The sequence below is a fragment of the Corvus brachyrhynchos genome, unplaced genomic scaffold (assembly GCF_000691975.1).
Source record: "Corvus brachyrhynchos isolate BGI_N302 unplaced genomic scaffold, ASM69197v1 scaffold130, whole genome shotgun sequence".
NCBI lineage: Eukaryota > Metazoa > Chordata > Aves > Passeriformes > Corvidae > Corvus > Corvus brachyrhynchos.
The window spans coordinates 291533-307143 of record NW_008236193.1 but is presented as its reverse complement, the minus strand read 5'-3'; the positions used below and the strand labels follow the sequence as shown (position 1 = coordinate 307143).

At 48.4% G+C, this 15611-nt stretch overlaps 1 protein-coding gene across 2 annotated transcripts in view; it reads right to left on the bottom strand.

Annotated features, from left to right (window-relative positions):
- Positions 1–2714: 2714 nt before the first annotated feature.
- Positions 2715–15611, bottom strand: part of AP3D1 (adaptor related protein complex 3 delta 1 subunit) — a 43198-nt gene continuing 30301 nt past the window's right edge. The window contains exons 20-33 of one of the 2 annotated variants that reach the window (XM_017739169.1): positions 15414–15611; positions 14683–14756; positions 13466–13489; positions 12206–12416; positions 10918–10980; positions 10209–10307; positions 9319–9468; positions 9148–9195; positions 8613–8802; positions 7481–7569; positions 6405–6490; positions 5942–6063; positions 5134–5213; positions 2715–4961 (exon numbers count right to left, since the gene is read on the bottom strand). The exon at positions 15414–15611 is cut by the window's right edge and continues 1 nt beyond it. In XM_017739169.1, the coding sequence (XP_017594658.1) occupies positions 4866–4961; positions 5134–5213; positions 5942–6063; positions 6405–6490; positions 7481–7569; positions 8613–8802; positions 9148–9195; positions 9319–9468; positions 10209–10307; positions 10918–10980; positions 12206–12416; positions 13466–13489; positions 14683–14756; positions 15414–15611 (1530 nt within the window). In that variant the 3' untranslated portion in view covers positions 2715–4865. The remainder of the gene's footprint in view (positions 4962–5133; positions 5214–5941; positions 6064–6404; positions 6491–7480; positions 7570–8612; positions 8803–9147; positions 9196–9318; positions 9469–10208; positions 10308–10917; positions 10981–12205; positions 12417–13465; positions 13490–14682; positions 14757–15413) is intronic. The other variant, XM_017739175.1, reaches the window with a different exon arrangement.

The following is a 15611-nucleotide window of genomic DNA, read 5'->3' as shown; positions in this document are numbered from 1 at the left end:
TCCTTTTATTTCCCTTTATTCAGTGTTTGTGTTTTTCGGGAACAGGGAGAGCCCAGGGATGCTCCGGGGGCTCCGAGGGGCTGCAGCAGCCCCCGCTCTGCCCCGGCCAGGTCCAGCACGGTCCAGGGAACTGGGGCAGCTGAAGGGACTTGCCCAGACCTGAGCTTGAAGGCCACAAAAAGGAGAAGCGGCTGGAAGCAGCCGCTGCTTCAAAGGGAACTTCTCACAAACGTCAGGATGGGGAAAGTCAAACCCCGGTGGGAAATCCCTGGGAAGCCCAAAAACAAAGGGTGCCCGAAGCCGAGCTGGAACCGGACCCTGCAGAGCTCCCTCCCCTCGGCCCAGGGTCCTGCCCCACCGGGCGTTGTCCAGCACTCCTGGCTGGGGCCTGGAGTTCTCCAGCCCAGGTGCTCCGCAACCTTTCCAGACCCCAGTTCAGTCCCTCCAGGTGTTCACAGCCCCCACCCCAGACCCCAATTTCCCCCCCATTTCACAGATGAAGAGCCTGGGCTGAAGCTTCAGCTCCTCAGGGGGATCTCCCGCAGCTCGGGCCTCCTGGCTCCCGGGCAGAGCCCGGGCCCTGCTCCAGCAGCCCTGGGGCCTCCCTGGCTGGATTCCTCCACGGAGCAGATGATGCTCTGCCCAAGGGCAGGAGCCTGTGTGCCAGGTTCACGGGCAGCTCCCGGTCACAGAATCACGGAATTGAGGTTGGGAGGCACCACTGGAGCTCACCTGGCTCAGCAGGGGCCCCTGAGCACTATTGCAGCTGGTTGGGGGGGTCAGCGGCTCTGACCCGGGAAGAGGTGACCGGTCCGGGGAGACGGTCCCAAAAGGAATCGCCTTCCCGAGGCCCGGTGTCTTCCCTCAGCTGCTGGCAGGAGGGCGCTTGCAGAGACTGCCAGCTCCTCCATTACCATAACTGAACAGGGCATCCTGGGAGAGGGATCTTTCCCTCACCATAACCTATGACATCTGGTGAGGGGTCAGTAGCTCTGACCCAGGAAGAGGTGACCGGTCCGGAGGGATGGTCCCATAAGTAATCGCCTTCTCAAGGCCCAGTGTCTTCCCTCAGCTGCTGGCAGGAGGGCCCTTACAAAGACTGTCAGCTCTTTAGTGATTGTCAGCTCGTGATTTCAGCTCAGCTCTGCAGGGCAGCCTCCAGACCAGACCAGAGAGAGACGAGAGGCTTGTGTGGCTGGTTCTGCACGGAAGGAGCTTTATTGTGGGTCCCCTCCGGTGAAGGGGAGAGCCAGGGACAAGAACCCTCTCTCCGTAGGGGCCCAGAGAGCTTGCTTTTATAGGGATACAGGGGATCAGTAAAGGCCAATGGGTTACAGAGGATCTGGGATGCTGCATAGGGTCTCCTAAAGGACTGTGGGTCTGTTTTTCCTCGACGTGACCAAAGTGTTTGCCTTTCCAGGGAGTCCTGCTGGGCGATTGTGAAATCTCTTATCTCAGCAGAGATCCCTCCAGGGCAGGGGCTGGGCATACCCCACACCGAACATTAGGATTGTGTACAGATGGCTTTTAAGGATCTCCAGGGAAGGTAACTCCACCTCTCTGGGCAGCCTGTGCCAGTGCTCCGGCACCTGCAGGGCAAAGTTCTTCCCCTGCTCAGGTGGAATTTCCCGTGTTCCAGTTTCTTCCTGTTACCTCTGGTCCTGTCACTTGGCCCCAGCCTCCAATACCTCCCTTCAGGCACTTTATAGAGTATATATCCATATATATATAATGTTATCTATATCCATCTCTGCTCTTCCCCCTGCTACAGCCCCAGCTCCTGCAGCATTTCCTCACAGGAGATGTTCCATCTCCTCATCATCCTCACAGCCCTGCACAGCTCCCCACTCCAGGAGCTCCACCTCTGCTCCAGAGGAGCCCAGAACTGGACACAGCACTCCAGGGCTGTGGGAGGGGCAGGATCAGGATCAGCTCCCGGGTCCCCCTGCCAGTGCTCCTCCTGGCACAGCCCAGGATCCCACCTGGCCCCGAGTTCAGCTCCTGGGGCTCATTTAACACTTGAGCTTTGCTCCAGGCACTTCCTGGGTTGGGGTTTGCTGTCGTTTTCATCCCCTTCCATCAGATCTGTGCAGTACCACCCCACAGCAGGTCCGTGTGGGATTGCAGTACTGAAACAAGAGGATCTGGATCCTTCCTGTGCAGTGTCTGCCAGCGATGGGGCCAGCAACTTCCTGAGCTCTTCCCAGTACTGGTGGCTCCTGACTCAGCCCCAGGGATTTTCTGTCCCAAGATGATTCTCATAGGGTCTGGTGTGACTGGAAACCACTGGAGCATCAGCAAAGCCAAGGCCTCTTTCCTGCCCTCATCTCAATGCCACCAAGTTTGTCATGAATTTCACCGGAGGCCAAGAGGAAGCAACAGCAGGGGGTGATTCCAGCCTCATTCAGACCTGAGCTCCCATTTTTCTAAGTGTTGGATTTTAGCTGCAACTGTGATCCAAAAAATAAAGAGATTTAACTGAGATAGTCTGAATTATTTTTTCCTGTAATTTCAGTGGTAGGGACAGCTGCTGCTGCAGAGCTGCCTTTCAAAGGGGTGGTGTTAGGAATTCCCTACCTCCTTTTGGAAGGAGATTCCTCTTAGGTCCACTGAAGATACATTGTTCAGGCATGATAAATCCATACCTTGGTTTTGGGTCCAGCCACACTGGAAGGGTCTTATGAAAGGACCATTTACAAAGCCAAAAATTTAACTTTGTTTTGAAAGTTTATTGGATCATCTTGACACAAAATCATTACAGCAGCTTGTGGTATGTTGTTTTTTCTTTTTTTTTCAGGGAATGTTGATAGCAAATAAATTTGTGAATGTAACACATCATACAGTTTCAAAATTCTAGAATCACTGCACAGGATTCTGTAAGAGACTCTACATGCTAAAGTGACAGTTTTCATCCATGAATTAAAAAACCCAAACACTAATTGAGGAACATTATCCTTTAAGACAATTTTAATATGTTCAGTTTCTAATACACAACTGGCTAACCAAGGGAGGCTGACCAAAACCAAACCCTCCACGTCCTGGCAGCGCGGTCGGACACGGAGCTGGGCCTGGCAAGGAACCCAGAGCACCAGAGCAGAGCCTTTGCCAAAATACCTCCTGTGGGAAGAGTGTAAAGAGCACAAGACACGCGTAAAGTACAGGACATCACCCAAGGGATAAGATCAACGCTTCATCCTGCTCCCTGCGTAGGGGGTCAGTGTTTTAGGAGTGGTGGTGGTGCTGGAGACGTGCAGACCCAGCCAGCTCCTCCCTGCGCACTTTTTTGGAGCAGCCAACTGCTCCTGACTTGTGCCTCAAAGCAAAACCGTTCCATGGAGTTTTGCTTGCTGGGTGTGGAACGGCCAGGAAAGAAATGGAGTGGGGGGAATAAAAAATAAGTTGAAAACAGGGGATGTTGGAGAGGGACATCCACTGAGCATCTCTGCAGGACACTGGGACATCCCTGTCCCGTTGGTGACTCCACAAGATTCCAACAGTGCAGAATGGGCTTCACTTCCCAGACCCTCCCTTCTTCCCTCTAAAGCAACTGCTACAGTCCCAAATCTGCAGCTCCTCAGCCCCCTCCCCATCCTACACCCCGGGGCAGGGAGAGCAGCTCCTTGCGACCCCTCTCTCCTGCACCCTGGCAGGGAGAGGGGATCCTCATCCCTCCTCCTTCCTGCATCTGGGACAGGGGCTCCTCACCCACTTCCCCTCCTGTACCCTGGCAGGGAGAGGGGCTCCCAGTCTATCCCTCTCTCCTGCACCCCGGCAGGGAGGGCTCTGCCACAGGGACCCAGGGGCACTTGTGCTGCCAAATCTGCTCTCACTGCAAGGGCAGGGCCGAGGGACACTGAGGGGACACTGAGGCAGAATGACCCTGCTGGTTTCAGAGCACAGAGGGAGGGCATGTAGCTGCACACAAGCTGTTTCTCTAACCTGGTAATGGTCAACCTCAGCTGGTGAGCGGAAGGATAAAAAAGCAGGAACAGACCCCTTTGGATTTCCAGTTTCTTGCTACAGCTTAACTGTTCAGGAATGTGAAATTGAAGTGGACTCATAAAACACATCAGCAGAGACAGCTCAAAGGGGAGAGGCCTGACAGACTCCATGTGTGGGGCAGTCGAGGGGAGCACAGACCCAAACAGTAACACTTTCAGCCCGTTTCATGCTTCCACACTTGACTCTTCCAGCTGTCACTAAAAGAAGGTTAAGGCTCAAGGCAACTACTATAAACAGAAACTCAAACATCCCAGTTCTCGCAGGGCTCCTTTGGATTAGCTCAAGGAGATGGAGGATGTTTATATGCTGATCACAATAGATCTTGAGATAATAATAATAATAAATCATATATATATAAAAAAAAATAAAAAAAAGAGGCCTTCTGGTCCAGCACCAGCCTCTGCTAGAAATATACATCAACTACAGCAGCCCTGAAGACATATTTCATGGCTAAGGATTAAGTCAACCTTCCCTGGCATAAGCACAAGCAACAAACTGTGCTACTGTTGATAAAGTCCTGCTCAGTCCCCATCCCACGCAGATGAAGGTCATGGGATCATCATGAGCTGCTGAATAAATAGTGCCCGCCCCTCCCTCCCTCCCTCCTCCCCTCCCTCCTCCAGTCATGTCACCAGGATCTCTTTGGGCTAGAAAGGGTTAACACCACAGTTTGTAAAAAGTTCTGAAAACAAAAAGGTAACATACAGCCTTAAAATGTCTAAACTGCAACCAATGGTGGAGTTAACTGAAAGCACGTGCCCCAGGGTAGTACATGCGTACGAGGGAGAAACTTAACACTTGGGTCTGCTCGTCTTTACACGTTGGGTGTGGTTCTTGTCGTTGGAGTATTTTATAAGGAATATTCAGCACTTGGACAATGTCTCTTTCATCTCATCCAACAAGTTGCTAAGCAGGGTAGAATCATTACATTTCCCATCTATGGATACAGAGTTCTCTCCCTAATAAAGGAAAAAAAAAAAAAAAAAAAAAAAAAAAAAAAAGAAGAGAAAAATCCATTAGCTCCTCTTCCAAGTGGGGATAAAGTTGTTCCTGGTCAGGGACTGGAAAGAAGTAGAGGAAGGCAGGGAAGGCTCCAGGTTTAGTTTCTCTCAGGGGTTACAATGCTCTCACCTTTTTTACCAGTAGGCAGACGTGATGGCCTTGGATAGAACGGCTGTACATGGATGCACACGAATCAACGCGTTCCACAACTGCAGAGAAACAGCAACTTCATTTAATTCAATTCAATTCTAATTCAAGCCTTGCTTCCCGAGAGCAGCCACTGCTCTGCCTGGCCTCGAGGAACAGAGGCTTCTACAGAGGGGAGGAGGAAGTCAGGGTTAAGATGTGCCTGGCTCCTCCTGGCTTCTCTCTGGGACATTTCACAATAATGAGGTGAGTCATTTGTCTCCTAAGCCACAAACGTTCTGTGGCAAAAACACTGCTCAGAATGTAGATTTCTTCCCCAGAAATACTTCCAGTGAGGCAATGTCTAATGCAAACACCAGAGCATGATGAAACAGCCGGTTGTTTTGCTTCAGCCAGTGCTTGTGTTTTAATTAATAAACCCAAACCTGAATAGCTGGGGCTCTCCCTCACTGAAATGAAGCACTGGGGAAGGAGGCTGAAGCCCTGCAGATCAAACCCACCCCTCCAGAGAACAGTTACAGCCTGAACTCCCCACCAGCTGCTCCCACGATACCTGTCACATGCCTCACTGGGCTGCAGGAATTCCACAGGGACACAAGGAGAATTCATTTTGAAGAACACTGCATGCTTTGAGTGTTGCAAAACTGGAGAAAACTCTCCCAAATGTATTTAATCTGGCTATCGGCTGCTCCTGTGATTGCTGAGCCCATGGAGTGTTGTGCTCACCAAGCACAGCAGAGATTTTAGAATATGGAATTCTGCAGAAGGTTCTGCATCAAGGAAGACTCACCTGAAAAATGATGATGAAAACAGATCTTTGCCAGTAGATGTTGAAAAGAAATGCTAATTCCATCTACTTTAATAGAACTCATGTGCAGATCTCCAGACTCTAGGAGCTTGGCAAAAGCATCACTGCAGAACAGGAAGGAAAGCAAATGTTTTATTAGAAATGCAAGTGAAATCTGTCCCATCAGCCCTACGAAGCACGTCAGGGTACAGAGGCTTAAGTGCTACCAAGCTCTAGGAAAATGGGTTTACAGCAAATACGGAAACCACACTCCAGAGTCCACTGCAGCAGCTTGTGCCCTCAACCAGTGCTGCCTCTGCCAGCCCACAGGGCACAGAGCTCCTTCTGCAGCACCACTTGAAATAGGTCACTGGACATATTCGAACATTTACCCCTCACAGAGACACTGCCCAAGCCCTCAGGAGCAGGCAGAGCTCAGCCTGCCAGGGACAGCACAGGCACTCACCTGTAGCAAGGTGTCGTGATCAAGTATGAAGCGCAACTGAAGTGCAATTTGAAATCTAGTTTTTCATGGGTTGAACCTTCATCATTCTGCAACGGGGCAAAGGAGAGGAGGTGAGTGGGAGCCCTGGGGCAGCAAGAGGAGGAGCCACCCCCACCCACCACACAGGCACCAACGAGGAGCTTGGGGCTCAGTTCCATCTGAAACAGCCTAGCGAGGCCTGAAGGATCAGTCTGAGAACAATCCCACCACAACATCTGCCCACTCAAAGATTTGGGCAGCTGGGTTGATACGTACACCTCGAACAGGTAAGGGACACAATGGGCTGCAGCTCTGCCAGCACTCTACTGAAATCAACTGAGCAGACTGAGTTTAAATTAACACTTGGAGATGTGGTTTTACAGCTTGTTATTTCCTGAGCAAAATAATAAATTAATAGTTCCAAGATTCTTAGGTACAAAAATAGGACTAGCAAGCTATTTTTAAGAAACCCTTAAAATAGAGATAATGGCTGACTCAGGAATAGCCACAACTGTCTCCATTCATTTCCTTCGAGCTGTTCACGCAGCTCTTTCATCAATAACTGTACTGAAACAACATCAGAAACCCACACAGTCTTATCCAGCTCAATACTTGCTAAACAATGCCTTCCACTGACCTCGCTCTTGGTCCGGGTTTGCACTCTTAATAACTGCATCCAATTCTTATTTTTGTTTTCCAGCCTTGTACCAGGCTGCAGTGTCCAACCAGTCCCTGGAAAACTGAGATCGGAAGGAGCAGAGCCTGGTTCCATCCCTCCCCTCCCCAGCAGCTCAGTGTGATTTTCTAGCTGACAATGTGGCACATGTTCAGGCTGCCTTGCTCACACACTGCCAGGAATGACAATCTAGGATTTGCTTACGCAGGACTGAGGGCACTCTTTGCACAAGATGTCATGTGAAAATGTTCCTCACAGAATGGGCTGGTGCAGCAGGGATGAAATGATGCCTAAAAAAAGCTCGAGAGCAGAGCTTCCCACCCGAGTCCAGCTCCCTGACGCAGTTCCAAGGGAAGCAGAGGCAGTTGAGAGCTGCACTTACTTTGACTATAAAGGACAGTGTTCCTTTTAACTTCTGAGCCATAACAATACTCTGAAGTGTAAACACAAACTGGGCTTCATTAGAGATTCCTAGTGTGAAGAGAGGAGAGGGAAAAGTCAGGTCACAACATGGTTTTCAGATCTAAGTAATGGTTAGAATAAACTGACGTATGTGCAGACTATTTTTGAACCAAGTTCTTTGAGTTGGAAGAGAGTTCTACACACAATTGCTGTGGTGAGTCAACAGTGTTACAGCACTTGGGTCTCTCAGAAGCAGCAACGGGAGCTGGCATTTGGTGGAGGTTATTGAGCAAGTGCCTGGGCAAAGTCTCACAGTGTCACATATTTAACTATTTGGATAACTGGAAATTATATTATAAACATTTCAGAGTAGCTTTCAGAGCTAATTTGAATTCTAATGTTTCTATGTTTTCCTTTTAATCTACAAGACTGTTAAGAACTGCCTTATACAGATTTAAAACCAAATCAAATACTCCACTGCTCTTCATGGGGGATTGAAATGCACCCTGAGGCCACTGCAGCCCTCTGTGAGCTGTTTCAGGATTCAAATTAACTCCTTGGTGAAGTGAAATTCAGGGAAGTTCACTGATCCGGCTGTACTACTGTGCTCTGTACAAAACCATTGTCCTTCATTTCTGTGCTTAATACTTCTGGAGGGCTCAGCTCCCCTCCTTACACATCCTTATCACAAACCTTCACTGCATAAGGCCTCTGCCGCTCAAACGGTGGGACAAGAGCTCCAGAATAAATCCAGAGTGGATTCTAACTCTTCACAAACCTATCACCTTGTTTCATTTTAAATCTCACAGCAAACATATAATGAATTTTGGATTCCTGTAGTCAAAGGTGTGCCAGCCTGCAGGCACCTGGAAAAGGAACTCAGACATTTGGACTCCCAGCCCTAGATTAAAGCTTTGCTCTTGCTGTGCAGAACCACCTGCATTACAGCAATACTGGGAGAAGGCTTATCTTCTCCAAGGAACTGTGGGAAAGCCCAGGAACACCCAGAGATGTTTTTCTGGAAAACAGCAAGAAGTTCAAGCAGCTCTTCCCACAGGAGGGCAGTGCAGGGCCAGCCACACTCCGAGAGCCCTGTGCAAAGCTGTGCATACCAGGGGGGAGCTGGAAGGGCACAGGTATCCCATCGTGTACTGATGATCCTTCCGGTCGGAGCATTTTAGTGTTGAGAGAGTCCAGGACATTCAGTTCCATGCTCTTAAGGAAGCTAGTGCTTTTGTTCTCAAAGATAACAGACACAGTAACTTGGCTGTCATTCTGGAGGTTTCCTTGAATATCATAGGTCTGCAAATGAAGGAAAAAATGTCACAGGAAAGAGTCAGAAACTTCAAGGAACAGAACACAGCATGGAGATAAAACCAGGTTCAAAAGGGAGGTAATTTGGTGTAGCTAGAGGATTATGAAAACACACTGATGATCAGCTAACGACTGGGAAAATATCAACTTAGAAATTAAAGTGGGACACCCAAAGGAAAGGAAATGGAGCTTGGTTACAGTTCTACCCCCTGGGATTTAAACAGTTCCTCAGTTATGTGATGGCTACATAAAGTCACTACACCATCCCCAGGGTACCCCCTCTCTTAGGGAACACAGAGAGACAACATTTGGAACAGAACACCCCAAACTCACCATTTTAATGTACGGGTTTTCAGCAAGGAGCCGATAACTGGACATGGGCTGAAAAACAAGCGAGAAATCCCAGTCACACTACAACTGATGGCTCTGAAAAAGGCCATCACTGTCCTCCCTCCCAACCAGTTGAGCTCTGCCTTATCCCCAGGCCTGGGCACAGCTACTCACCGGTAGTGGCTCATCCTCTAGGGTCCCATTCTGCACTGACTCTGGGGGCTCCTCCTCGCCATGATGGCTCTTCTTTTTGGATTTCTTTTTATCCTTTGATTTCTCTTCTTTCTCTTTCTTGTGCTTTTTCTTCTTATGCTTGGAGGATTTCTACCAAGAAGAACAAGAAACTACAACAAACCCTTAAAGAAACCCTCGATTTCTAGCCATGATCCCTTTACCACACTTCCAACTCCAGACTCTCGCTCTCTGCACTTCCTGGGCTGAGCAAAGTTTCCCTTTACTGCAGAACCCAAACCAGAACTACCATTCCTTAAATCCCAAAAGTAATTGCGTGTGGAGTCCCAGTAAACCCTGCTCTGCACCAGCTGCCAATACCTTATCCCAAAGCAGCCTGGGAACAGCACAAGGCTGAATCTCTTCAGCTGTTTGGAAGCTCAGCTTTAACTGGGACCTGTCCTTGGCTCAGGAACAGCCCAACCTCTCACCACGAGGTGTTTATAGCTCCTCAAGGATGCAACATTTGCAGGTGGTCACTGCACTGAACAGATGCTGTTGGTAATTGCTGTGTGCTGCTTTTTAAGGAATTTGAGGCAGCAGGAGCATAGGGCTGAAGGGTGACAGCAACTTCATAGAACCAGAGAATTGTGAAGGTTGGAAAAGATCTTTAAGATCATCAGGTCCAACCATCAGCCCAGCACCACCACATCCACCTCAAAACCATGTCCTCAAGTGCCACATCCACAGGTTTTTTTAACACTTCCAGAGACAGTGACTTCACCACTGCCCTGGGCAGCCTGTTCCAAAGCCTGACAATCTTTTCCAGTCTTTTCATCTAAACCTCTCCTGGTGCAACTTGAGGCAATTTCCTCTTAATTTAACCCACTTACCTTTCCTTCATCTTCCTCCTCCTCATCTTGCTCTTCCCTTTCTTCTGTTTTTACCTCTTGAGGTTCAGCCACCACAGCAGTGCCCATTCCAGGCTCACTCTGAGGAGATGAGCAGGATGATTATGATACTGATGGAAAGCAGCTGGAACAACCCAATCCCACAGCAAAAGAAACTCGACAGTGACAACTCCTCACAACTGTTATTCCAGAAACAACACCAGGCTAACATGGTATCAAGGCTTTCATTTTATGCCTCCGAAACCCAGCAAATACAATCACCTGAGGACACGATTCAAAAGATTTCCTCCAAGGAATCCATCCCCTTATATTCCTTGTCTCTTCCTCTTGAATTTCCCATCAAAATTCATGAGAATTTTTCTTTCACACTCTGTCTCTCATGTCTATTAATGCTGCTAGAGTCTATCTCATACTGGGAAATAAAACCATACAACTGTGTTACATTATACCCATCAATAACAAAATCAACCAAGCCTGGAGCTGCATCTGTATCTCTATTTCTATTCCTTGATCTGCACAGAATGAGCCTCAAGTTCTTCCACTACGGTTTCTATGAACTGGGCAGACACAATATTCCTGCTCCCCAGCAGGAAGTTGAAGAGATGAAGCTGATGTTCCCCCTCTGTGCTGCAGCATGACACAGCGCTCCTGCACAGCCTGCAGGCAATAAATACCCAGAGAAGTTTCCTACCTGTGGCTGGGGAGTGGGAGCAGCTGGTGGAGCAGTGGAGAGCCAGAAATCCAAGTCTTCTCCCTGAATTTTAGGAGAAAAAAACCACCATTATCATTGGCTTCATATCTTTCTTAAAAATCAAATAAAAACCCCAACCCCTCCCAACAACAACAACAAAAGAAAACCAAAACATAAAGACCCCAGGGCTGGAACATCTGTCCTATGAGGGAAGACTGAGAGAGCTGGGGGTGCTCACCTGGAGAGGAGAAGGCTCCAGGGAGAGCTCCGAGCCCCTTGCAGGGCCTAAAGGGGCTCCAGGAGAGCTGCAGAGGGACTGGGGACAAGGCATGGAGGGCCAGGAGCCAGGGAATGGCTTCCCAGTGCCAGAGGGCAGGGCTGGATGGGATCTTGGGCAGGAATTGTTCCCTGGGAGGGTGGGCAGGCCCTGGCACAGGGTGCCCAGAGCAGCTGGGGCTGCCCCTGGATCCCTGGCAGTGCCCAAGGCCAGGCTGGACATTGGGGCTTGGAGCAGCCTGGGACAGTGGAAGGTGTTCCTGCCATGGCAGGGGTGGCACTGGATGGGCTTTGAGGTCCCTTTCAAGCCAAACCATTCTGGGATTCTGTGACTCTACAACAATTAAATCAAAACCTTAAGTTCCCATGGCAATGCAGCACTCCAGAATGCTCCTCATGCACAGATGCTGTGACACATTTAGGAGCAAACACACCAAGAAGCTTCACTTTGGTCTTTGAGCACTTCCAAAGCCGGGCCCAGCTGCCAGCAGCTGCCCAGCACCCCCACACCAGGGTACCCCGGGCATTCCAAGGGGTGCAGTGCAGAGGGAAGGTGCAGCTCTGCAGGGGGGTTAACAGGAGGACACTTCAAATCCTGAGAGTAACTGACAGCTACTGGCAGGGTTTATAACTGAAAGGTTCTCAAGTACATGGGAGACAGGATGCACAACAAATGACACTCACAACATGAGTTCCAGATATTTTGCTAAGGAGTTCCCCACTTGGAGAACAGACAAAATATCAGCGAACTCAGCTTCCATGTGAGCTCTGGCAGATCTGCTGTGTAGGCTGCAGTAAGCTGAATTCTGCTAACTTATGAGGGTAAGTAAATGTTATTTTTATTAACAGAAATCTTTAAATACCTGCTGCTACAGTTGTAAAAATTTAAGGGAGTAAAGGTTGAATGCATTCAGCTGTTTGAACTGTCAAATGTGACTGTTCCTTAGCAACAAACTGAACTCAGCAATAAATAACAGCAGTAGCTAAAATAACACAAGTCTGAGAGAATTACCTTTTTTCCTTCTTCTTCCTCCTCCTGTACCACCTTTTTCTCTTTCTCTTTCTTCTTTCCTTTATCTCTCTCTTTTTCTTTATGTTTCTTTTCCTTCTTTTTGGGTTTCTTGCTCTTCTTCTCTACTAGGGGAACTTCTGAGTCTGGTGACTTCAGGGTCTCAACATTCCTGTGTCTCTGCACTGGCAGCTTCTCGCTGTCTGCTAAGGGTCTTGAAAAGAAGGAGCCCATTACTCCCTGCAACCAGCCTCCCTCAGCCAGATGATCTGTCCAAGACAAGGTGTGCTTTGTTTTTAGGGAGCTGGGCCCCCAAACCTGAAATCAGCTCTGTACCTGGAGTTTATTTATGCAACTGCAGATATTGCCCTTGTGGGTCAGGAGTCAGAGGAAACAACTGGAAGGTGACTGAGAGCCAAGGTCTTGCTGTTTAACCCTTAGAGGTGCCAGCTAGAGGCTTGCAGGCTGAGCAACACCCCCAGAAGAACAGCTCCATGTAGGGTTATGCTGCGTTTCCATGGAATCCCTCTCCAAGGAAAAGCAAGGATGTGGAACAGCATTTTCAACAGAGTGGAAATTCGAGCAGTGGAATGCCAGCATGGCTTCAACGGCCCTTGAAGGGTGTGGGGTTTGTTGCTCTTGATGAACAGGTCGCTCCAACTGGGAATTATTCTAAGTAATTTTTATTTTGGAAGTTTGCACTATGAATTTCTACTCTACTATCACATTTTAGAAGTTAAATGTAACTTCAGACACCTGTTTCCAGAAAGCACCAATAGCAGTTCATATTTACACTGTATCCTAAATCTACTACTTGGAGAAAAAAAAACACCACAAAAATTTCTCTCATTCTTGTCAAACATTTTCAAAAATCAGCAAGAATTTCACCAACTGCATCTTTTTCTATTTCTTAGCTTTTATTTAATGTTAATTTTCATGTTTGCACCTGAAACACCAGTTCAGGAAGATTTCTAATGGCCTCAACTGCCTCAGTGTTTTTGCTTATATCGCATTAAGAACCAGAACCAATTAATTTTTCACTTTCAGACACACTAATGGAAGATTGAACAGCAAACAGGCCTCATCTTTTACTATTTCAGATACACCTGTACAGGAACAGCATTGGTGCTGAAAGCCAGTGACAAAACAGACTCACACAAACACAAGGGTCACTGACGTCAACAGTTCCACCACCCTTCAAGGACTTACACTGTCCAAAATCATCCAACCTGACAAAGGTCAACACTGAGGAGATATTCTTACCTGGAAGGCTTCCCTGAAACCAGACTGCGTGTGAGCGTGACAGACAGAGCAGTGCAAGCACAGAAGGAAAGAGAGAGGACACAGACATGAGAAACCATGACAGGAGAGCACAGCACTCATGGCACAGGGGAGGGAATGGATGGAACAATCCAACAGTCCTGGATGCCTCCTGGAGCACCTAGGACCTGCTCTGCTGGGTGTGCCCAATGCTGGTGAGGATCACCATGCAAATCCAGGGGCTACAGTCAGAAATTAATTTCCTTTTACATATTTGTCCCTGCAGACTTTGACTGGCTCATGAAAAAAGGAAGTTTTTCAGAAAAATTGTTTTATTCACTTTTTAAAAGTGCTATAACACTTTTTCACAAGGTACTGAGGGGCCAAAGCCCTATAAATTTGGAACTACAAAGAAAGGCACAAACTCTCAAGTAGCAGAGGAAGGCAGAGATCCTACACACAGCCACATGGGCCTGCAGAGTTTTCCAAACTTTACAGGAGGCATCCCTGGACCATAAATCAGCAATTATTCTTTAGCATGGTGATTTCGTAAAACAGCAACTAAAAAAAAATCCAAACCAATCTCCATGTGCAATACTGAACAGCCCAGTGCTCATGGTCATGTGGATGCAGGGGCTCGAGGTGCTGGCACTGGAACAGCCCCAGCAGCTGGGTGGGGACCAGCCTGGTCACAGGTGGGACGTGCAGCTCACTCAGTCATGTCAGAACAACACTTTAGAACAGTGGGACCACACTGAAGGGCCACAGGGCAATGGGGCGGGACAGCCTGGGTGTTACTGGTCGGTGATCACAGCACAGGCTTGCCATGAACACAGAGGTTCTGAGGGGGACAGATGGACACAGGTCACACTCAGTGCCAACACAGGTCATGGCAGACACAGTGGGACACCCAAACCTCAGAGTAACCCACACCTGACCAGGGACACTGCCTGTGCTTCCAGACTCCCTCAGTCACACCACATCTAATGACTCCCCTGCCCTTCCCAAACCTCTCCCATACTCAGGGGTTGAGATTTCATCATCCAAGCTGCAGAGGGAGCCCAAGCTGGATGAGCACCTGAGGTTTCAGCCAAGCCATGGGGAGAGACTTCAGCCTTTTCCCCTATGGCCTGTAGTGCCTTTGCCTGCTCAGTCCCAGCCCTGCCCTCAGGCATTCCCGCTACCACCCCAGTGAACTCACACACAGAACTGCCACTTACTTATCCAGATCTATGTCAAGCGCCTTATAGGGATCATTGGGATCTTTATCATCTTCATCACTGGGCAAAGCATTCTGCAGGACAGATAAAGAGACATCCACTGAGGAAGCAAACCACTGGCAATTTTCAAACTCAAGCTTAACACCACCCAAATTAAATTTTTTTGAGCCTGTGAGGCCTGGACCAGGCCAGCTGCAGTCAGGCACAGTAAGTTACAGGAACAATGCACTTCAATGCAGCATCCAGTTACAAGATTAATTTAGAACAGAAACCCCTTCTTCATAAACTGCAGGATTTGAATTGCTGCTGTTCAGTTTTGATTAAAGGAAATTTTAGAAACAAATGCAGATGACATCATTAGCATCTGCAATTAATTATCATCAGCTGCAAAGCTGCTGACTAGACAGCAAGTTACTGTCAAAGTGAAGCAGCAGAGCATAATAAATGCTATTTGGACAGTGTTACTTTTACAGCAGAGATGAACATTGTTTCATTGGTTTTGATTTTTTTTAATAGCTTCAGTGGCAATTTTTGTCTTTTTGTGGGAAAAAAAGACAGTAATTTCTTTCCCTGCAAAGAACAGCCTGGGATCATCTGAGTCACTTGTGAAACAGCTCTGCAAGACACCACAGCTCTGGAACTGCCACACTGCGGACTGGCTGCAGTTGTGGGGGCAAAAATCTCTCAAGAGCTGCACACATAAATCCCAGACCCCAAGCACAGGAACTGACCTCTGGCATCTCCTCCGTGATGATGTCGACGTGGTGAGCTGGAGCAATGTCCTCCTCACTCTCTGTGTGCAGAGAGTTGTGGCGATGGTGCTTCCCTCTCTTCTCCTTTTTCTGTTTTTTCTTTTTCTTGTCTTTCTCCAGTTTCTGTTTATGCCTTCGCTCTTCTTCCAGTTTCACGTACTGGTCTGACATGGGCAT